Below are 22,914 nucleotides of genomic sequence, written 5' to 3'. Positions count from 1 at the left end.
AAAATCCGATACGGTGGCGTCTGCAGCAGTTCAAGAGGAGACTATGGTGACTACCGAAGTTTCCGGGCCTAACGGTAAGAACCCGAGTCGGACAGCGATGAACCAGCCACATACTAGCGATGAAGACCCTGAAGAAGAAGTGCCCGACGAATCGGTGGCGACAGCAGCCCCGACACCGTCAACCCCAACTGGAGTACCCGAGTCACCGAGCGAGGCAGATCCATTGGACATTCTCGAGCATACATTTATCTCGGTGATGCGGGTCCTGACTACAGAAGGCGACGAGGCTGACAACAGGGGTGACGACAACTCGTTCGTGCATGTGGCAGCCGACCTTGAACTTGAAGGCTACGCCCACGAGTTGGCAATTTTGCCCGACTTGACGGAGCTTTCGGAGACCAAGCTCGACTACTCAGCGTTGAACGTCAAAAATCCCGAATTGTCGGCCGAGCGGCAAGACAACTTGATCAACGTGCTCAAGAATCACGCGAAAATCATGATTTCGAGCGGAAATGCCCTGCCTCCGCCAGCCTACGGGGTGGTGTGCGACATCGATGTCGGCGGCCACGCGCCAATCAAGCAACAAGCGCGCCGCATCCCGCTCCTACTGCTCAAGAAGCTCTATGAGCTATTGAAGGGGTTGCTCAAAGCCGGACTTGTGGCGTTCTCCGACAGCCCGTGGGCATCGCCCATAGTCATTGTGCTTAAGAAAAACGGCATTGACATCAGGCTTTGTATCGATTACAAGCTTGTCAACGCAGTGACGATGATTCTCGAGTACTCGATGCCACTTGTCGACGATTTGCTCACGGATCTGGAGGCGTATCTCTGGTTTGTTCTCTTGATGCTGCAAGTGGCTTCTGGGCAGTGATGATGACACTTCGTGCGCGCAAAATTTCGGCATTCGTTTGACTTCGAATGGCTTCGAATGCCCTTCGGGCTCAAAAATGCGCCGATGATTTATCAGCGCACACTCGACAATGCCCTCTGGGGCTTCGTGCAACCTAAGGTTGGCTGGCGAGCCTTTGCGGAACGAATGAAGGAAGCCGAAGCACGAGCCGACAACTCACGTCGAAGTGCGACCGAGCAAGCACTACAAGTGCCAGGACAACCGCAGTCGACACGAACGAAGTTTGATTAGCGTACTCCCTATACACTAACTGTAGAGTCAGATTGATTAGCGCACTCCCTATACACTAACTGTAGAGTCAGCTGTACGTGTAAATAACAGTTAGTTAGTGTCTAGTAAATTTTGCTAACATGCATTTGCCGAACGAGCATCACTAATTTTTGCACAAAAATGGAAATTACTAAAGATTTTTACACTTCAAACTTTATCTACGCCGCTCCGATCCTTCTGGTTTTCTATATTTTAAGAGATAAGACGCTTTTGATTCGATATTGTGGCCCACATTGTCCCAAGTCAACGGTATTGTGTGTTCTGTTCAAAATTTCCATGGGCGGTTTGTTGAACCGCCCGAGCCAAATCTCCGGCCAATCTCCGGGGCCACTAGGATTGGGTGCCTGCCAAAAGGGTCATAAGGATCCGGAGTAAATGCAGCAGATATACTCAGCATAAGCTAACATAAATCTCGTGAGACCGGAAAATCGTCTCGATAAACTGGCGGTTATGCCGTGTACCCATCCTAACGACTTACTACGACTTTGTATTGAATATGTCGACCATCATTCTTGTGAAGAATGACAGGCTGTCATATATCTTCTTCCACCAGCCGCTTGTGAATCACGCGTCGATCAGCGCCCAGGTCCTTGTTGTAGCTCACGTAGGCCTCGCACAGCACACACAGAGCGTCACACGTATCATTCTGGAGCTCCATCACCGCGGCAGCGTGGGTAGAAGAGCGCTGAATCGTAAATGAGCATGATGAGATAAACTGCAGAAAGATCTAGCCATAGGAATGTCCGGAGCAAAGTGACGCTGTAGGGCGAATAGAGGTGGTACTTGGGCATTTGTAATCGGACGGAGTTGTTGTCTATAAGCATGTTGTGGCGGGTGCAACTAGGCTATATGTCGACATATCCACCCGCATATCTGCGGTAAATATGTTAGGTCCTTATGACCCTTGTGGCAGGCACCCATTGGTTATAGGCTACCGTTTAAGTACGAATTGGCCTTGACATGCGGGCACTTGGACCATATGGTTTGGGCCCGGAGATTGGGCAAATGACTTGAATTTTGTAATTGGCGATTGGAGCGGGGTCTCCAAACCGCCGCGATTTGAAAATTTTGACCGGAATTCACAATACTGTCGCATTAGATGCTGCCGAGTCTACTCTAGATGCCAGTGCAGCGCCAGAGCCGTAGTTACTTGACTAGAACGGATAGTCCCATCCGTTATGTTGTGTTTTATTTTTAGGACCAACTCGTGCGGACAGAACTGATAGTGTGGCGAGATCCTCTATTAGCAGCGATGGCGGTGCTGTATTTGTTGTTGAAAGCATCTACGCACGTAAGACTGTTGATATGCAGTGACTGTACCTGATAAAATGGGTAAGGTGGGAAAGACCGACCTGGAACCTGGCCCGTCACACCCCGATCGAGATGATCGACGAGTTTTAAGACGCAGAGCTGAATTCGCCCTAGCCCGAATATATTTCGCTAGAAGACGGGTCTCAAGGACGCAGACGCAGAGTGTTTAGATCTCTTCAGTAGGTAAGAAAGACATTAACTGCAATCAGCCTTAACCCCCCCCCCCCCCCCGCACTCATACGTTGTATATGACTACATGGTATGAAAAAGTACATCTCGCCGAATTATGCATGGTGTGCACATGTGTAGGTGAAAATATTAGCAGAAAACTACCAAAAATTACAAAGCCAACCCCAGCGGGAGGCGCTGATTGATTGCTGCGATTTGCGACCAGACTGCAAATTAGTGGCGGCAAAACGCCCCCCTCCGTTCAGTCGAGAAAAAGAAACTGAGAGCAAACGTCGACGCCGCGAGGCTCGTAGCGAAAAGACAAGCGTTCCAAGTGCGTCTGGAAAGATAACAACAGGTGCGTGCCGACAGGGGGGGGGCTTGCCGTAAGCGCCGCGTATGTCTGGCAGGTGACTGACTGAGAAACGTTATAGGTGAAGCCGAGCTGATAGAGCGACAGACTCGAGGCATCGCAGCGCTAGTGCCCGTCGCCCGGTCAGCATGATTTTCCTGCTCTTACCTCTCCGCTGGACAAGAGCCACCCGGTGGTCACGCAAGAAGGCTAACAGCTCGCTGAAAGCTTGGGTGTCCGGGCTGAACATTGGTAGGTACATTACTCTGCCACATGTACGATATACAACATGTTATGGTGTGTGTTGTGGTGTACATATACGCAGATACGATTTCTGGCGGGGTTATCAACTATGAGTCCGTGGGTAAAAAGGGGAGCCGTCGGCGTGACGCGAGACCTATAGGGGGACATGTACGACTGAAGGTAATAGTGCAGCCGTGTGATGCCGGTGTGTTTGCTCTAGAGCACCACACAAATACTGTTGGTAACTAACTGGTGGCGGGTTTTTTTTCAGAGCCTCTGTGCATGCAACATCAACTTCCACGCCACTTCCAGCATCTGTCTTCCGCCGCGGGGTGCATGAGGAAGACTACTACTACATCTCCGGCGCTGGCAAAGCATTGCTGCCAGGCTTACTCAAGTGGGGACAGACGCACGACGTGTTTAGACGCGCTGAGCGTTGAGAGGTGGCGTGGAACATTGGTACGTGCATTCCGTGCCGCATGTATGATATCATCATGTTATGAAGTGACTTATGGTGTATTGTGGTTTTCAACTATTTTGCCTCCCTATTTGACGTGTTATCTCGGAGTCCGATTTATATAAAATGGAGCTCCCACATGATCGGTTAGTCCAATTTAGCTATATCTGACCTGAGTTAGTAGCATAAGGCTCAAAGGGGAGGCATTCCAAGTTGGGCATACCTCCCCACCTCTCATGACGCATTAGAACTGCAAGACATTGGGGACAATAGTACACTGTATATAGCCAATTCATAGCACTATGGCCATCTAAATCACCTGTGTGAACATCCACGGCCGCTACAACTCCGTGCCACGCCTATCTGAGAGGGCCCCATACATGTTTTCGAGACGGTTCCTTTTGCCGGTGAAAAGCGGCATTTCTGGCCCCTGCTTCGCAACTCGCAGGCTGCGGCTGGCGCAGCCCCCAGACGCAAATCGGGCCAGATATAGTTTGCTTCCCTCAGCCCTTCCTGCTAAATCGGAGCCCTCCAGCAAATCGGGCCCGATATATCGGATCTTGGACCACCCGATTTGCCAAAACGGATGAAAGCCACAATACATATAGCTAGCTTCGTCAGCGCCGGACCGGATACTGGATACTAGACCCGGGGTCTTGTGGTGCTCTATCCGTGCTCTTCGCCGTGCCGTTGTCGCTGTGGGCCAAGCTTGAAGCGTTCCAGGCACTACTGGCTGAACCTCGGGTCAACAGATGAGGTTGGCAGGCACACGAACCGGAGAAGCGTTGAGCAAGCTGACCACCTGTCGGTGGACGCTGCTACCTGTATGCGAAAGGGCGTAAGAAGGCTGGAGGGAAGGCCATGGTCGCCTGTGCTCGCCCCAGGGCACCATTCTCGGGTCGGTGCTAGCGAGTAGCGTCAGCGGTGCCAAATAGGTGTCGGGCTCTACATAATCACACGAAAACATTTCAATCACACAGTCTATACATTCATGAGGCATTATCCACACAGTCTTCTTATTGTATATTGTACACTGTATGAACATACCAGGACTCTGCTCAGTTGTTGATACTTGCATTTTTTTTCGCTAAGTCAAACATCACTTATTGTACTTCGTGTTTACCATCACTTCCGTTGTATATACAACATGGTATACTCTGGAGATGAACGCGTTGCCGAGCTGTGGGTAAGCGCACTTGGAAAGAATTGCGCTCACATGGTTAGTTGCTCTCATCGTCTGCGCTGTAGAAAATAATGCTCAGAGCTTCCTCAATGTGCTGTAACCGCGCGGTGGTGCGTTCGATAGCGAACATTCGTTACAGTCCGCAGTTACGTCTGACAGGTTGATGTGGTGCTTCAGCTTGCCAACGATACAGAGAAGAACATTCCGTAACTAGACATTCGTAGGAACTGGTGCGTGAAGCGGAACATGGCTCACCGCTGGTAGGTAGACCAGGAGAAGAAAGCAACTATGAAGATGACACAGTCCGCGACGAGGAAGAGGGTGAGCGTCAGGACGATGTGACAGCGCTGGCTCCGTCATCGGACAAGGTGGCTGTGAGCTAGGCAGGACCGTTTGCATATCGCTGGGTAGAATAGCGAAGATTATGCACACTTTGGTTTGCAATCAATGATTGCATTTTACATAGTCTGGAAATTTTGTCTGTGTTTTGCGCGGTCCCGATAAAAAGGCCTAGTAATGATGTAGGATATACCCCCTGTCGGCTGGGCAAGGGCCACCGTAGGTGGATTTGACAACATGTATGTGCATGGCAGTGCAACAACAATCACCAACTTTCGAGCTGTTCAGGAAAGAACATCGTAATTATAGCAGGCAATACTTAAACCAAATACGCATCTCCTTAACAAGTTGTATACAGCTTTAACAAGTAGTATATTGGCCGCAGCCAGGACCCGAAAAACCCCGCGAGTGCGGGGGGGTTAAGGTTAATATATATCATGATTATTCTCTTGCTACTAACTCGTCAACTAACAGTCAGCAAACGTACAGCTAACAGTGAGTTAGTGTCTAGTAAATTTCACTAACAGCAAAACGCCCCACACTAACTTTGATGCGGCACACGAAGACTCAATTGCAACTGACCCAGTACTTCAACTTGTCAACAGTCCTGAGGCGGACATGTTTTCGACTAACGAACCCGACGAATCGACGCTGGTGCCGGTCTTCGACCGCAGGTCCTTTGTCGACGGCAATTTGTTTCGGTGGAGACACGTTTGAGAACTGCTTGAAGACGCTGGACCGCTTACTGAGTCGCTTTGAGGAATGCCGATGTAACGCTAGGCAGGACCGTTTGCATATCGCTGGGTAGAATAGCGAAGATTATGCACACTTTGGTTTGCAATCAATGATTGCATTTTACATAGTCTGGAAATTTTGTCTGTGTTTTGCGCGGTCCCGATAAAAAGGCCTAGTAATGATGTAGGATACACGCACAAGTGGCTACAGTCACTTGTTACTCTAACAGATGCGATGTCTGTTAGAGGTTTGAACACTTCCTCGACCTTGGTGTAAGGTACACCAATGGCTACATACATTTACGACCACCACGACGGGTGGTCCATACACATTTAGGATTCCTATTGGCTGAAAGCAGCATCATTTAGCCAATGAGTGACTTGCATGTTAGCAGAATCCTGCCTGCCAATTTCCAGAAAGCGCAACGAGCTATCGATGGAAAACAACGAATGGCGGTTGAACCATCCGCCATTCGTTTTCGCAACTCGCTAAGCTGCAAGTTGCGTGCTAGCTAGCTTTTCAAAGCAGCATTTGTATGCAGCAACAGGGGAGGCCTGCGCTATGAACCGTACTATGGAAATATCTCTAGTCTAGAAGCGTCAAGTACTTCAGCGTTTCTTGGACACAGCGGCCAACAAATCTCCCCGTTTCTATGGCTTACACCAGCAATTTGACGAGGTAACTTGTGGCCATGACAGCTAATTCGCGCTTTGAGCAACGATTTATCCGCAATGCACAACGATTTGTGACACCGCGAAGGCGAGTTATAAGTCGGATAGAGTGCGCAAAATCCTTGAAAGCGACAATAATACTTTAGGGCATACTATTCGGTATTATACGTTATATAAATCGGACTCCGAGATAACACGTCAAATCGGGCGGTAAAATATTTGAAACCCACAATAAGGGTTGACTCTTGGAGTCCGTAAAGTGAACGGACTCGTACGTTCTGGTATTAGAACGGGCTATCTTAAGCTGTGAGTCTGTTATGTCTTCCTCTGACGCTAAAGCTACGGCAGCTCCGCTGCATTCCGCCTTATTTACAAACAAATCTGTTGCGAATCGGATAAAGCACATGGACCTACTTGCTTATCGCCCTGATAATTCCTAGTCTAAAATAGATATGGGAATCTAATTAGGAGATCAGTCGAAATAAATAAGACTTTGGAGTCTAAATTAGCCAAAACTTCGACAGATTTACTATCTGATTAGAGAACCGAATCACGCGACAGCAATAGCACTCAAAAACCACCATAGATCTTTGCAAAAATGCAAGGATTGTTTTACATACTGGGCGCTTGATACAAGTTAGCGCGTAGTAAACAATGTCGGTTTTTCAGCAAAAGACGCTGAGCATGCGAGCCCCACTAGATCCGCTCGCGTCCAACTCGCATCCCTCTGCCTTTGCGCTTAGAAGAAGCGATCACCAAGACGAACATAGGCAGAATGACAGTGAAAATCTCCTTATTTTCCATTGAGACCCGCAACTCAGGTTTGTTAACGTAGACGGGAAGTGGTCCAAACATTGCGATCACCAGAGCGAGAGAAGGAGAGGGGGCAACGCAAGAATGCGAGCAGTCCAGTGTCGTCAGTAAGTATTTTTAAGTGAGACGATAGCGCTAACATGTTCAATCTGTAGGCCCAGGCATCCCGAAAAATAATATTGCCCGAAAATATAACAGTATTTTCGGATTCAATACTTTATTTAGGGCATCGCCGTTTGTTTTATCCGAAATTTATGTAGCCGAGTTCTAAAATTCGGTATTTTACTTCTGCTCATCCTGCTCCAACCATTAGTTGTGGTCAAACATCGCGCTCTACCAGCGTAACTTTGCCGTTAGCCCTCACTTTCAAACAAGCACCACCCAGCACGCGCATCACGACTCGACGTTAGCACCATGACCGACAATCTCCTCGCTGGCCCCGCTCCGAGGCCTATCTTCTCGCCCAGGCAGATTGCTGCCTTCTACTTCAAGCCCTGCCTGGACGAGGAGGGAGAGACGACGGGCTACTATGCCTGCAAGACCTGCGCTAAGCGCCGCAAGCACGCGCCCAAGTCAGGCTACAGCAACTTGGTGTCGCACGTGCGGGCGGCGCACCCCAACTACGAGAGCGACATGCGCGACGCTAGTGTCGCTGCGACGGGGACCCCACTGCCGTGGGTCACCCAGAAGGCCTCGAACCGCTACGCGTGGCTGCGCTGGGTCGTCACGGGTAATCTACCGCTGGCTTTTTTGCGAGTCCAAGGAAACGCGACAGTACGTATTTTCATATCTATTTTGGTGATATACATGTGTGCTAATGCCGTATGCTATGTAGATACACGAAGCTAAATCCCATCTCCGTGGAGACGCTGACCGCCATCATGGAGGCCGTGACCAAGGCCGTGGAGACGATGATCGGCGACGCCACGCCCGAGCGTTTTGGTCTGGTCCTTGATGGGTGGACCCACGGCACGGAGCACTACATGGCAGTGTATGGCTGCTTTGAGACGGCGACAGGCCTCCAGTACCCGCTGCTGTCGTTAGCGCCCGTCATGGATGAACCTGACGACCGGCTGAGCGCTGACGGCCATCTGACGGCGGTTAAAAGGTTCCTACCCTTTTTTGGTAAGTCTATCTCCGGATGTCTATTCCTGGTTGGTGACAACTGCGGAGTAAACAAGCGGCTGGCGAACCTACTCGGTGTGCCGCTAATCGGCTGTGCCAGCCACCGCCTGAACTTGGCGGTGCGAGACTACTTGGAGCCCCACGGCAGCGTCCTCGAAGAGGTCCAGCAGCTTATGCGTAAGTTGCGGACTTTAAAGCAAGCAGCCAAGTTGCGGTAAGTACTCTGTTTGCTGTTTTATTTGGTTTTTGTATTGGTACTAAATTGGTCTTTGTTTTTGGGTTTTGTTCGAAATTAGTGCCAAGACCCCATTGGCCGCTGTCCTCAGACAGGACACGCGCTGGTCGTCGACCTTTTCAATGCTCAAGCGCTATTTTCGGCTCCGTCCGTTCATTTCGGCGGACGACGAGGAGCTCCGGACTTCCTTCCGTCACGCTCGGCCCACCGCAAGCTGGAGACTTTGCTGGCAAGCCTCCGGGACGTCGAGTCCGTGTCCAAGCACCTGCAGGGCGACGGCCTTACGCTGCTGGACGCTCATGTCCTATTCGACGAGCTCCTCAAGAGCCACCCCTCGTTCGCGAAGTATCTCGGTAAGGATCATCGCTCACTCTGCGTCTGATGGTATTTCTACTTAACTACTGCGTTTTATATGTTTTTATTTATGCATAGCCACCGACGCGGATATAGTCCACTCCGCCGTCTTCGAGCAGGCGGTCGTCAAGGTGCTGGACGACCAGGCGGCCCTGCTGACGGACGACGAAGTCGCTGCGCTGGAGCCGTTCAAGCGCACGCAGGCCCATGTGGAAGGCGTGGACTGCACGCCGGCGGACAAGGAAGGGTTCGCTGTGCGTGCGCTCAAGCGACGCAAGGTAGCTGCTGCGCCGGCCACGTACGAGCTGCTTAATGCGATTCCTCCTACCTCAAACATGGTTGAGAGGCTCTTCAGCATTGCGCGCGCTGTGCTGCGCCATGAGCGCCACCGCCTCTCCCCCACGATGCTAGAGATGATCTTGTTCCTCAAGATCAACAGCTCGTACTGGGATGTTGCGACCGTGGAGCAGTGCCTGTAAGTAGGTACAGTCGTAACATGATTGCAATAATTTACTGTCAACACTATGTCTTGCGTTATTTATTTAGTCTGCTACTCGGATGCAATGCAATATTTATTATTATGTCCGGCAAACAATAGATATATATCGTATTTTCGGCATGCCTGCCCATACCTGCACCACGGGCGCCACCTCATGACCGGACTGGGCGTCTTCGCCAAGATGCCGGCGTGGCTCTTCAGCAACATGAGCAACGCGCAGCTGGCGGCGCTTCAAGATGCTCCGGTAGCCTCAGCTCCGTCCTCCGCGGACGGCTGGCCTGTCCTGATCTTCAGCCACGGCCTCGCGAGCTCGCTCGAGCTCTACTCGTACGTGAACCAGCAGCTCGCAAGCCACGGACACGTCGTGGTGGTTCTCAACCACTGCGACGGCTCCGCGTGCGTGTGCAGCCCGGAGGCTGGCCGCATCGATTACTACCAGCAGATCACGCCGGAGGTTCGGGACGACGTCGACGGAGCAGGCTTCCGCTTCCGCAATGGACAACTGCAGCAGCGTGTGAGCGAAGTGCGCGCAGTTCTGGACGCCATCAAGCAAGATGCCGCCGCATCGGGCAGCGTCTTCGGCCACTGCAACCTCGCCAACGTGAGCGTTGCTGGACACTCGTTCGGTGCGGCGACGGCACTCAGCGCTGCTCACCAAGACGCGCGGTTCAAGAAGATGGTACTGCTCGACGCCTGGATGGAGCCCCTGGATGCAGATGTGCGCGACGGCCTCGGCTCGCGTGTTCCTGCGCTCCACTTGATGTCGGAGCACTTCCTCCACTGGCGCCCCAATGCGGAGAGCACTGAGCGCCATGCGAGGGGGTGTACGCACGAGCAGTCGCGCCTTACGTGGCTCCGCGGCACTCGGCACAACAACTTCTCGGACATCCCCGTGTTTTCACCAACGCTCAACCGGCTACTGAAGTCCGCCGGCAAGATCGACCACTTCCACGCGCTCCGAGCCATCGGCCAGTTGTCGGCTGCCTTCCTAGCTGGGGAGTTTGATACCCTGGCTGCAGAGTTCCCTGAATTGGCTAAGCTTACTGCTGCCAGACTCCATGTGAAAAGCCCTTTCAACCTCTCACAACGTTGGCGTGATACTCTCATTGAGAGGGTCATGCAGGCTCACCTCAACAGCAAAGGCAAACACCGCCTTGAAGTCGCCAACCAAGCCGAGTCCAAAGCACAAAGAGTAAGAAGGAAGACAGGGGGTCCCTATTTTATTTACTTAACGACTGGGTACTACTTACTACTACTAGTAGTACGAAGTAGTCACGCGCACACTTCTCTATTGCTCCATCGCACTCGTCCGGGCTTGACTTGGATGCTGGCTACGGGATCGGTGGCGTCCTCATATGTACAGATTGGCTTCAACGCAGGATACACGAAGTTGCTCACAGCTTGGACGTCGGCTTACTCCACCCGAGTAACAGGCGCCGAAGGCAGGTCGGTTTTCCGTGATCCTCTACGCAAGAAGAAGTCCTTGACGTCTGTGATGGTGCTGAGCAGCACGGGCAGCAGCAGCATGCCGTTGAGCACACCGCAGAGCACGACGATCATGTACATACGGAAGTAGTACTTCTTGAACACGCGCGAGTCCGCGAGTGTCAGCACACTCAGACCGATGACCTTCGTGATGGTGATGCCAAACACAACCGACGTCAAGACCTGGCGAAGAGCATCGCGAGCGCGCTCGTCGCCCGTACCGCGAGCCTTCGCGAAGAACCGGACGTAGTGACCGCAGAACTCGACGGCGATACCGGCCGCGATGATCAGGTTCACAATGGACAGACCGTTGAGCATGATGTCCAGCGGCTGCATCAGACCCAGCACGAGCACGACGATGTTGGTCGCCGTCAACGCGATCACCAGCGAGTAGAACACGTTGCCCAGGTACAGCGCCGTGATCACGAAGATAGCCGCCAGCGCCAGACCGATGAGCTTGTAGGCGTCGTCGACCACAGTCAGGTACTGCTCGAAGTACACGTACGTCAGCGAGTACACCCAGATGTCCACACCAGTCTTCTCGCTGATCCACTCGGCCGCCGCAAGGTTCTGCTTGTACGAGTCGATGTAGCGCTGCTGCGTCGGGTTCGACGTGCCCGTCACCATGTACGACCAAGCCGTGATCTCGTCACCGTAGCCACTGCTGTTGATCTTCACCGCAGGCGTCGAGGCGTTGACGGTCGGAATGGGCTCCGAGTCGATACTGAACTGGCCACGGTAGATCGAACCACCACCGTACGAGCACGACGTACCAGCACTTGCCGTCGCGAACATACTGAAGAGCGACATGTATTGGGCCTCAGGCACGGGGGGAATCGTCACCGACGTAGCAAGGCACGTGTCGTCGTCCGCGCGCAGAGTCGTGTACGTGTCGTTGCCAGTTTCGATCGGGACGTAGGCGCCCTCGGAATCCACACGGCAACACTCGCTGTCAGGGTTGACGAAGCCCCAGAAGTCATCCATCCACGAGTAGGTCGTGCCGGGGCTGATGTGCGTCACATTCTTGTCTCCGTGGTTGGCCAGCGCGTTCATGATGTTGGGGATTGAGTACGTTCCACAGATGTCCTTCGACTTGCAGAAGAGCGTCTCGACGCTCTCGTCGTTCAGCGACCACGTGTCCGGGTTGCGACCGTAGCCAGTTTCAACGATGAAGTACACAGGCACACCCGTGGCGAGGTACACATCCAGCGCGTTGAAGTACTCAATCATGTACGAGTCTGAAGGCATGGCCTCCTTCTGCGGCAGACCCTGGTCCAACGATTCCATCGAGTAGATCGACCACAACGTCCAGAAGAGGAAGACCAGCAGCACGACGAGCTTCACAATCTTGTACGTCAGGATCGACGCGTAGACATCCACGCAGTAGTCGAGGACGTCCGTCAGCGTGCGGTTCTCAGGCGTGATAGAGCGGCGGGCATCTTCGGGCGCCGGGGTCTTGGGCTCGAGAGAGACAAGGGGTTGGGCAGTCTGCTGAGTCTCCGGGCCACCGGCAGGCGGCTGCGACCTGACGTACGAGGCGCGCTTGAAGATAATGTCGTACTTGCCGCTCAGCTCGCGGCGCTTGTCCAGCGTAAGAACAGACAGGAACAGGGTCATCTGGAGGCAGAAGTTGATCGCCACAGCGCAGCAAGCCATGGCGGCGAACCACAGCACGACAGGCATCGGCGAAATGGAACCGAACGCGAAGGCCACGGACTCGGCAGCGGAGGCCATGAAGATACTGGGGCCGATGTACGCCAGACTCTCGGACAGAATCGTCGTGGTGATCTCCTCGATCGCCGTGGGGTTGTGCTCCAGACCGATGAAGAGACTTGGCTGCTCACGGCGCATCTGGTCTTCCTTCTCCGTCATAGCGTGGATGATCAAGAAGATGTTGTCGACACCGATGGCCAGCGACAGGAAGGGAACCACTTCCATGATAATAAGCTGGAGCTTGACTCCAGCCCACATGTAGATACCGATCGTCGACGCCACACCGCACACAATGCTCATGACACCGCAGAAACCGGCCACGATCTTGGACGAGATGAAAAACTCGCGGCTGAACTTGATGCGGTTGATACCGAGCGAGATGTAGATGATCATCAAACAGTAACTGAGCGCCACAGGGCCCATACCGTTGCTCGACTCGGCGTCGATCTCATCGTTGACGGAGATTTCGGCATAGAAGTAGACGTCGAAGATCGTGTTGGACGCAGCCTCCTCCTTCATCGTCTTGATGTACTCGCGCTCCCACTTGATGGCAGGTTCGTTCTTGTCGTCGTCAGCGTAGTTGTAGTTCAGGTACGAGGAAACAAACGCCACAGAGTCGAGGAACAACGTGTAGTTGCTTTCAGCGCCGTCAGGGAAGCCACCCAGGTAGGTGTTGTACAGGTTCATGGGCGAGCCAAACGCTGACAAGCAGGGGCAGTCGCTCATGCTCGACGGGAGCGAGTCGCCATCCTCCAGAGCGTTCTTCAACTCGGTGCAAAGCGCCACGTCCGACGTGGTCGGAGAGTAAAGGCAGTTACTAAAGTGCTCCATCTCCAGCCCATACTTCTCGTAGAACTCGAAGTGCTCCATGTTGTTCTGGAAGTACTGCGTGATCGAGTTGACGGTGCAGCCCGTGCCCGTAGCCTTCCAGCAAATGTCGTCCAGAGTAATCGTCTCGTCACCGTCGTCCGAAGTGTACGTCACGTTGGCTGCCACAGTCTGCACGCGGATGGCCTCCTTGATGATCGACGAGCGGTAGATGTTGCCGCCGTCCTTGGGCACCATAATGACCTGCTCGGAGCGGTAGAACGGGTTGAAGATCTCGCCGTAGTGCTGGCGCTGCTGGTACGAGGTACTGGACGAGGACACCCACAGCTTGATCGGGTCCGTCTCGATATCAATGTTGTACAGGCCGACAACGCAGACAGCGACAACGCACAGCACCATCGGGATCATCTTCTTGGGCCGGTTGCCCGTCGACACGAATACCGCCCACGTGCGCAGCTTGTTCGTCATGAGCTCGTCCAGATAGCTCAGACGCGTGTTGCTCGTCTCCATCGCGTGCGCCACGCCGTGAGCCTCAGGCGTGTACGGGCCGATGTGGGGCGTGCCCGTGTGCGGGTTGGGGATGCGGGCCCTCCGCTCGCGGCAGCCAGCGACAATGAAGCCCACAATGAGCAGCAGGGCGACGGCTCCACCGAAGATGACGAGGAAGTAGTTGAGGCCCGTCCAGTCCGTCACCGGGATGTTGCTGGCCAGGTACGCGTTCAGCTCGGCCCACGTCGAGTCGTCCGAGCCGGAGCCGACGCTTCCGCTGGCCGAGGAGGACGTGGCGACCGCATTGCTGGCGCCGTAGCAGGACTCTGTGTACGTGCGGTCGTCGCTCGAGCTCACGGCACACAGCGAGCCGCAGGTGCCGACGCAGGACGTCATCCTGCTGTTCTGCGGCAGGATGCAGTTGGTGGCATTCACGTTGTCGCAGTGGCAGAACTCGGTCATTTGGTTGATCTCGGGGACCTTGTCCATGGTCGTCACGTTAATCTGGAGCGGAGACCCGATGCTGTTGAAGGCGTACTTGCCCATGTACTCGAGGAGGCCGTAGCCGTCATGGCAGTCCTGATTGGGGTTGCACAGCAGCGAGAAGGAGCTGTCGGCCTCGCAGAAGTCGTAGATGTCGCGGATCCAGTCGCTGCCCACGTAGTACGTGACCTCCTCCACGGCGGGGAACACGGCGTCCGGGTGCTCGTCGTCGCCGGGCATGATGCGCACCTCGTTGACGTCCAGGAACATGCTGTTGTTGGGGCTGCACGTCATCTGACAGAAGATGTTGCGCAGGTTCTCCTTGCAGGCCGAGCACAGACCGGGGATCATGCGCACCTGCGTGGACAGCCCCGTGTACTGGTTCTCGGTACAGCAGAGCATGTCGTCGCCCTGGGCGATGGTCTCGTTGTAGAGCAGCGGGCAGTCCACCTCGAACTGCTCGCGGTTGGTGTCCGACCACTCGGAGAACTTGTTGGAGAAGCCGGCGTCGTACGCGTCCTCCACGGACGTCGGGTAGTAGCGGTTGGGGATGGCGACACCGGCCGTGGTGACGTTGACGTAGGACGAGTCGAAGGCCACGCAGTGGCCAGGAGCGCGCACGAGCGCGCCGAGCTCGTGCACCAGCGCCGGGTCCTGGATGCACTCCTCCACCTTGGAGTACGTGCACATGGTGAGCTGCGCCTTGATGTCGGCCAGGTTGGTGGCGTTGTCGGCCAGCGTCCAGGGCACGTAGCTGGAGACGGACGACGTGCCCGTTGTCGTCGTGGTCGCCGTGGACGTCGTGGAGCCCGAGGAGCTGGCGGCGCGGGCCACGCCCAGCGGCAGCAGCAGCGACGCGAGGGCCGAGACGCGCATGATGTGGGGATGTGTGGAAGGGAGGAGAACCAGTGGAGGCAGCCAACCCTAATCAGTCGGACGCTAGCGCTGCGCGTGCTCGACTGCCGGTAGATTTCTAAATGAGGCTGAGACTGCACCGCGGACACCTCGGACAGCGGGAGCAGCGAGCGAAAGAGTGGCGCGGAGCTGCATGAACCCGCGACCAGAAGCGCGGATTAAAGAGACCGTCGATCAGCAAGAGCTCGACCAGAGGCGCAGCGCGGATACTGCGCCTGCGACGGCGCCTGGGCGCGGCTATGCATGGATCCCCCGCCGACATAGTGATCACCTCGGGCGTCTGCCCCGATGAGCGGCGTCTTGGTGCGGGCGGCTGGTCTCGCGCTGGGTTACTCACGACGCTGGCCGGCAGACCTCCATCACCGCAGACGAACGAATCAGGTCGGCGCCAGCGAAAACGAGGCCATCCTGCTGGTCGAGCGGATACTGTACACCCGGCTCTCCTACAGCAACCGCACCGACTCGGTGACCGAGGACCTCGGTTCGAGGCTGCATCGACTCGGAATATGCTCGCGCGGCACTCCTGTCGGGGCATTTAGAATCTAAATTTTAGATTCGTAAGGATGGCCGCACCGATGGCATTGCCGTGTGGTGTTGATACCGTCGGTGCTCCGAGTGCCTCGGACAGCAAGCGTACCAAAAGCATCCGCGATTAAAGCGCAGCAAAATTAACGCCGTCAGCTCAGCTTAGAGTCGCACCATGCCAAGTGAATGCACTCTCTGCAGAGTCTGCTTTCACCAAGATGGACGCGCGGGAGAAGCTGCTTCCTGAAGTGCAAGAAGGATACACGGTGCAACGGGGGCAACATCAAGGGCAACACGGACTCAGAGTGGTACAGCTGCTTCTGAAGCGTCGCATTACAAATGTACCTGTCGTGATTAAATAGCCATTCCAAGTCGATCATTATCAATATGAATGGATACATTGTTTTCATGTAAATACCCACTACGTCCTAATTAAGTACTCATCCATTGACGCTTTCTGAACTCAAAAATTGGCTCGTCTGGCGATATGGAGTGTGCCACACATTCCATTTGCGCACAACCGGATGGAGCTCGCCGCCTCGACGCCAACGCGGGTGATCATCCACCTGGACCTCGACTGCTTCTACGCGCAGGTGGAGCAGCGGCGCCTCAAGATCCCGGACGGGCAGCCTGTGGCGGTGCAGCAGTGGGGGAGTCTGCTGGCGGTCAATTACGATGCGCGCAAGTTCGGCGTGGAGCGAGGTGAGAGGATGCGCTGCGCTGCGCTCTGCGTCCCCGTGGCTGCTCACTGACTGATGCGTTGATCGATGCGGCTGGCGCCAGGAGACTTTGTGGACGACGCGAAGAAAAAGTGCCCGCAGATTCACTTGGTGCGTCCGCCACACGTTGAAGTTACTGCAAGCACCATGATGATGGTAATGGTAAGAGGCTGACTAGAACTCATACAACACGCTGCTTGCAGCCGCATGTCGACACGCTGGGGGAGAACCGCAAGCCCGGGCAGCTCTTCGACCGGACGCACCAGAAGGCCATCCTCAGGAGATACCGCGTCGCGAGCCGCGAGATCTTTGCCATCCTGGGCTCCATGGCACCGATCATCGAGAAGGCGAGCATCGACGAAGCGTTCATGGACGTGACCGAGATGGCCACGCAGAGGCTGGCGCAGACAGTGAGTGGGTCTTGCTGGCTAGTATTTCTATGGGAAGATTGTAGCTGATTCGCCTGCTGCTGTAGACTGTGCTTTCGTCAGATTTCTGCCAGGATCCAGCCAACCACGACACGAAAGTGTTCGGCATCACGTGCAAGGACGAAGACAATGAGAGAGATACAAGCGACAGCGTCTCGGCATTCCCGCTGACGGAAGCCGAGCGTCTCCTCTGCATCGGCGCCGTGATTTCACGAGAAATCCGCCAGGCGATCTACAGCAAGCTCGGCTACACCTGTTCTACTGGCGTTGCAGGCAACAAGCTGCTCGCCAAGTTGGCGTCCCCACTGAACAAACCCAACGGGCAAGTCGTGGTCGCGCCTCGGTTCGTCGCCGATCTCATGAAGAGCTTGCCGATGCGAAAGGTCCGAGGGCTTGGCGGTAAGCTCGGCAAGCAGTTGGAGAGTATTTACGTGAGCCTGGATCCGCTGGGAGTGCCCGACCAAGGGGGAGCCTCAACAGGTGAAGCAGCCAAAGACGCGTTCAAGAAGCTGAGCGCGCACACGTTCCTACAGCGTTGCGGGCTGGCGGAGCTGACCAAGCACGTGGGCCAGGAAACTGCAGCGTACGTCCACCAAATCTGCCAGGGCGACGACGGGAACGAACCGGTGGAGGAGAAGAAGGTGCAGGTGAAGATGCTCGGCTGCGTCAAGCAGTTCGACCAGCGCTCCGGGGCGGCGCTGGCGCGCGTGGAGCAGCTCGAGTACTGGGTACGTCTGCTGTGCGAGGAGATGGTCATGCGCTGCGAGGACGAGCGCGTCGAGAACAAGCGCTTCCCGTCACAGCTGACGATCCAGTTCACTCGTGCCAAACCTGGGGACAGGCCGCGCACGTGCAAGTTGGGCATCGCGCAGGACACGACGGTGGACGAGCTGTACGCGGCGGCGATGAACGTGATGCGGCTGCACTTGGACAGCGTGTTCCCGCTGGCGGCCCTGAGCATGCACGCCAAGAACTTCCACGACCTGGACTCGCAGGCCGTGACCACCATCTCCAGCTTCTTTACGCGAGCTCCGGGCGAGGCGGCGTCGGCCGAGCAGCGCATGGAGGAGGACATCAAGCAGTTCGCTGCCAAGCGAGGCCGGGACGGAGCGGCGTCGCCGACTCGGAAGAGCAGTCGGCAGAAGATATCGGCCTTCTTCGGCCCGCCAAGCAGCAGCAGCAGCAGCAACGGCACTTCCAGTAGCACTGATAACGGGGACAACTGTACTGCTCGGTCGGATCCCGCGCCTGCACCTGCAACTGAGGCAACTTTAACTTGCGCCGCCCAAGCAGAAAATGCGCCGGCGGACGGCCACTTTTGCGCCGAGTGCCGGCGGTTCGTGTGCGAGCCCCAAGCCGAGCACGCCGACTTCCACTTCGCCCTGAGGCTCAGTCAGTCGCAGCGTAGCGAGGCCATGGCGAGCGCGGGTGCAGCGAAGCCGAGGAAGAAGGGCCCGCTAGACGCTTTTCTTGCCAGATAGAGTATAAAATCACAAACTAAAACGGAAAGTAGATATTTCAATTTATTTGACTTGAACTAAGTATGTGATCTGTAGACGAACACACGAAGACTGTTAAAAGAACACAATAGATCGACGTCGCTCGCCGCATTGAAGCCATAATCCGATTGTGCGAAATGGGGAGCGAAGAGGTGCCGCCGCTCTTCGCGATGGCCGTGCGCTACCGCGTGGGGGACGACGTCAAGACGCCGTTCGGGCCCGGATGCGTGCGCAGCTGCAGCGACCGCAAGACGCACGTGGAGGTGGCGCTGGCGGGGGGCGCCGTGCTGTACGCGCGGGTGAGCACAATCCATCCTAATCCTGCTGCACTACTCTCGGTTTCAGTATACTCACGGGCCTGATTTGGTCGTTCTTAGAGGGGCTGCCTGCTGCCGGAGATCCGCATGCTGCAGTGCGGAGAAATCCCGAGGCACACGAGAGTGCTAGTGCTGCGTGGAGGAGAAGAGGAGATGGAGGAGGAGGGCGTCGTGCTCAACTACATGTGAGAGGGAGCAACGAGTCCTCTGCTGCTGCTGCTGCTGCTGGATGAGGTTCATTCCGTCTCTCACACGTGTGTTGTAGTGTGCCGGACCAGAAGTACCAAGTGCTGATCAAAGAAGGCGACGACGCTGACGAGAGCCGGGAGCAAACGGCTGTAGACGACCGCACCAAGCTGCTGTCGGTGCGTCTCCACTCCGCCATAGTTGCAGGCGCCAGCTTGAAGCAAGCGGTTGCTGTGCAGCTTTTGACTTTGGGCTGTTTGTGTCTTTCCTTTATTTGGCAGAAAAACGAGCTCCGTCTGGCGAAGGAGACGCGCGTTCGGACGAGTTTCGGTCTCGGATCCGTCACGGACTACAGGAGCCCGAACGACTCGTATGCGGTGCAACTGGACTGCGGCAGCGTCGGCTACTTCCAGGCAAAAGATGTGGCGTGCGTCGATCTCCGACTGCTGTCAAAGGTGCCCAAGCCACTATCCGCCGAGAGGATCTACGACGAGTTTCAGGGACGGATCACCCGCGACGACGCGCTGGTGCTCAGCCTCAAGGCGAAGCAGACGTATCGCCAGCTCCAGATCTTCTGTGAACAGCACGCGGAGGCCATTTCGTTTATCTCGACGAATGCGTCGTACGGAGACCAGTACACGAGAGCTCTAGCTTCGCTGCTGGACCCCAGCTTTTCGGACGCTACCCAACGTTTAAGAGCTGCAAGCGGGAAAGAGCTAACGCGCTTGAAGGAGATGGCAGTGTCTGCGAAGGCGATGCTAGAGAGCGACCTGCTTGAGGGCAAAGACTCAGCTGCGTTTTTCGCCAAGGCGGCTACTGTCTTGAGTCAGTTGAAGAACAGTGACGAGGTGAAGAATCTTCACTCGACCCTGCGCGAGAAGGCCAGCGCTGAGCTCGGTTCGGCTCGGCAGAGACTCCTTTCAAGGGGTAGTGCTGCGTCGATGCTGACTTCGTCGCAGGAAGACAACAAACTTGTTCTCTCGCAGGTTTTGCAGGTCTTGGAAAGCAAAATGAATGCGGAGCAGCCTCGCTTTCAGGCCCTGAAGGCGTCTCTAGACCACCAAACGTTGCAGTCGGAGGTGCTAGCGAAAATGCAGCAGCACGAAAGCGACTTGATGAAAGCGCAGGAGACAATTGCACGCCTGGAGCAAATGGCGAGCAAGAAGCTGGGCGTGAACTCAATGACCGATTTGGACCCGAGCGCGTTGGCGCTAAAAGCTGAAGAACTGCTACCGAAGTTGTCGTCTAAGGCCGAAGTGCTGGTTCACGCCTCCGAGAAATATTGGATGCAGATGCAGCAGACCTCGCACGGCCAAACACTGATGAAGAAGGCGAAGGAATTGGTTCAGTCTGTTGAGAACCCTGATCAGTTTTGCGACAACGTGACAAAGGCTATCGCTGAGGTCAAATTGGACAAGCTGGCAGAGTGGGGAACCACGATGTCAAAGAACCGCGAGAAGCGCCAAGAGTTCGTTAACCGGATGAAGGATCACTGTCTCGATTTCTTCACGTCCGTGTTGCCAACCTTGAAAGTTGACACGATTTCGGGTGTGGAAGACGACATCAAGTACTCGATTTCAAATCTAGATCTGTCGAATTTTCGTGTGAAGAAAGAGCGCGTGAAAGTGCGGATGGGAACAGTAGTCGACGAGGAGCTGTTCACCGTTCGAGCGACGCACTTGACTGCGCTACTGAAGGGCTTTGACTGGACCTTCGAGCAGAAGTATTTTCCATACTTGCATGGAGGAGGGTTGGCGGATGCTGCCCTCAGTGGAGGTGTGATTTCGCTAGGCTTTAAAGCTGAGAAGAAGGTTGTGAACGAGGAGACGGGTGAGTTCAAACCGATTCTGGTGCTCAATTCAATGACGATCGAAATCCGCCAGGAATTAAAGCTCACAGTCCAAGGGAGCTGGTTCAGCGCAGTCTACAACATGCTGACATCACTTTTCGCGGAGCTAATCCGCGAGTATCTGGCCAAGACAATGGAAACAAAGCTGTTGAAGCACATGATTAAGCTTCTGGGGACGCTGAACAAGCAAATGGACGAGTATTGGCCACTGATCTTTCAACTCCTCGACATCCGCATGGAAGATTTACCGACGGCGAGTCCATGGCGCGGTGCGAAGGAGGTCGAGATTCAACCACAAGAGCTTGAGTGCACCTTCACCGAGCGAAATACCGTGCCTTTCACTTTCACGAAGGGGGTTCTGAACAAGTATGTGGTCGTATCACGAATTTTGGATGTTGACACGCCAGCGACCAAGAAAGAGGAGTCCGATGACCATCACGATTTCCATTTAACCGGAGATCTCAAGCGTGTTCCTGTGGGGAGCAGTGTACTGGCAATCAACGGTCTGTGCTGCAGTAAGCTGACGGTGGAGGAGCTGAGAGGCTTGCTGGACTCGCTGCCCCTACCATTCACGATGCGATTCTCATTGCTCCCGGAAGACCCTGCGAAGAACAGGCGACAACAGATGAAGCCCCAGCCCGAATTCTCCACTTTTACCTTTCGACAGGAGGGACCATTTGGGTTGCGACTGCGAGCTCGCCCTCTGGCGACTTGTGGTGTGATTGTGGTTGGCTTTACAGCGAAATCGGACGGTACGAAATGTCCAGCAGAACTCAGCGGCAAAATCCGAATCGGGCAGCTCCTGATGAAGGTCAACAACGTTGACTTGCGCTTCAAGACGCTGTCTGAAGTGTTGGCCGTTCTTCGCGAGTTAAAGTCGCGCCCTGTGACGATGCAGTTTGCCACAAGCCCGGATGCTGTCATCAAGCTACGCGACTGGCCCCCAATGATTGAAATGGAGGACGCGTCTTCGTTTGCGTGTGACGATGAAGATGACCCGCCGTCCACTGGCAGGAAGTATGTGGTGCTGTCAGCTTTCGCGCGTGTTCCGTCCTACGCCCAGCGGACCCATTTGGTGGAGAAGGGAGACGTGCTGCTACAGGTGAATGATACGCCGCTTACAGGCCCTGACTACGGTAATTTTGCGGAGATTATGGAGGCCCTGCGAGAAATTGCGAGTAAGAAGGAGCCGATGCGCTGCACATTCGTAAGCAGAGAGGACTATATCGCCGTCCGCAAGCTGCTTCAGCAGCAGCGTCGCTCAGACAGCAAGAGTGATAGAGGCTCCATCATCAGTCGTGGCCATCAAGAACAAGAGCAGAGTGATGAGAGCAAAGTTGAAAGCGAGGAGATCAAGGAGGCCGGCGATGGATCCGCTGCCCCGCCCGTCAACGAGGACAGCGTCGACATTTTGTCGTCCATCCCAACGAAAGAAATCGTTTTCCCGAAAGCCCCACTCGGCATTCTGTTTGGCAACTGGAAAGACGAGGCGATCTACATTCGAGCGTTCATCTCGAGCCCAGGTCCAGCAGAGAAGACGGGTCTGCTCCGCCCAGGACAGGCGATACTCCAGGTGTGTGGACACGCTGTTCCTCGCGAATCCACCCCTGGCATCATCGAGGAGATGATCTTGAAGGTGAGTCTCGAAGCAAAAGCTCAAGACGACGACAATTCGGACGACGTCAATGCAGACTCGAAGCGCGACAAGAAAATGAAGTACACGCTGACAGTTCGAGATCTTGAGTTGGAGCAAGAGTTGATGAAGTAGAAGGAGTGACCAGCAATACAAATGAAAGAGGGGAACTTGTCCAAA

The 22,914-nt window shown here is 54.9% G+C and overlaps 7 protein-coding genes across 7 annotated transcripts; 5 read left to right on the top strand and 2 right to left on the bottom strand.

Moving 5' to 3' along the window:
* Positions 1–7,866: 7,866 nt before the first annotated feature.
* Positions 7,867–8,052, top strand: PHYSODRAFT_437175 (hypothetical protein; the record flags this gene model as incomplete). The annotated part of the gene is made up of 1 exon (XM_009536890.1): positions 7,867–8,052. A coding segment is annotated over one exon (186 nt), but the record flags the coding sequence as incomplete, so codon positions are not given.
* A 1,359-nt stretch (positions 8,053–9,411) lies between these two features.
* PHYSODRAFT_522164 (hypothetical protein) lies at positions 9,412–9,645 on the top strand (the record flags this gene model as incomplete). Its single annotated transcript, XM_009536889.1, has 1 exon — positions 9,412–9,645. A coding segment is annotated over one exon (234 nt), but the record flags the coding sequence as incomplete, so codon positions are not given.
* Positions 9,646–9,792: 147 nt separating this feature from the next.
* On the top strand, positions 9,793–10,707 carry PHYSODRAFT_418251 (hypothetical protein; the record flags this gene model as incomplete). Its single annotated transcript, XM_009536888.1, has 1 exon — positions 9,793–10,707. A coding segment is annotated over one exon (915 nt), but the record flags the coding sequence as incomplete, so codon positions are not given.
* A 152-nt stretch (positions 10,708–10,859) lies between these two features.
* Positions 10,860–12,203, bottom strand: PHYSODRAFT_564545 (hypothetical protein; the record flags this gene model as incomplete). The annotated part of the gene is made up of 1 exon (XM_009536887.1): positions 10,860–12,203. The coding sequence occupies one exon, from the start codon at positions 12,201–12,203 to the stop codon at positions 11,079–11,081; it is 1,125 nt and encodes a 374-aa protein (XP_009535182.1). The 3' UTR covers positions 10,860–11,078.
* Positions 12,204–12,818: 615 nt separating this feature from the next.
* PHYSODRAFT_389466 (hypothetical protein) lies at positions 12,819–15,065 on the bottom strand (the record flags this gene model as incomplete). Its single annotated transcript, XM_009536886.1, has 1 exon — positions 12,819–15,065. A coding segment is annotated over one exon (2,247 nt), but the record flags the coding sequence as incomplete, so codon positions are not given.
* A 1,562-nt stretch (positions 15,066–16,627) lies between these two features.
* PHYSODRAFT_522191 (hypothetical protein) lies at positions 16,628–18,731 on the top strand (the record flags this gene model as incomplete). Its single annotated transcript, XM_009536885.1, has 8 exons — positions 16,628–16,805; positions 16,887–16,933; positions 17,026–17,236; positions 17,314–17,348; positions 17,433–17,673; positions 17,737–17,915; positions 17,973–18,474; positions 18,541–18,731. 8 exons carry the CDS (start codon positions 16,628–16,630, stop codon positions 18,729–18,731), a joined length of 1,584 nt encoding a protein of 527 aa, XP_009535180.1.
* A 155-nt stretch (positions 18,732–18,886) lies between these two features.
* Positions 18,887–22,869, top strand: PHYSODRAFT_523112 (hypothetical protein; the record flags this gene model as incomplete). The annotated part of the gene is made up of 5 exons (XM_009536884.1): positions 18,887–19,048; positions 19,127–19,251; positions 19,332–19,353; positions 19,534–22,375; positions 22,439–22,869. The coding sequence occupies 5 exons, from the start codon at positions 18,887–18,889 to the stop codon at positions 22,867–22,869; spliced, it is 3,582 nt and encodes a 1,193-aa protein (XP_009535179.1).
* Between the last annotated feature and the right edge of the window lie 45 nt (positions 22,870–22,914).

This window comes from Phytophthora sojae, assembly GCF_000149755.1.
Source record: "Phytophthora sojae unplaced genomic scaffold PHYSOscaffold_9, whole genome shotgun sequence".
NCBI classification, from domain to species: domain Eukaryota; phylum Oomycota; class Peronosporomycetes; order Peronosporales; family Peronosporaceae; genus Phytophthora; species Phytophthora sojae.
The sequence above is the reverse complement of the archived record's forward strand: the minus strand, read 5'-3'. Positions and strand labels throughout refer to the sequence as shown.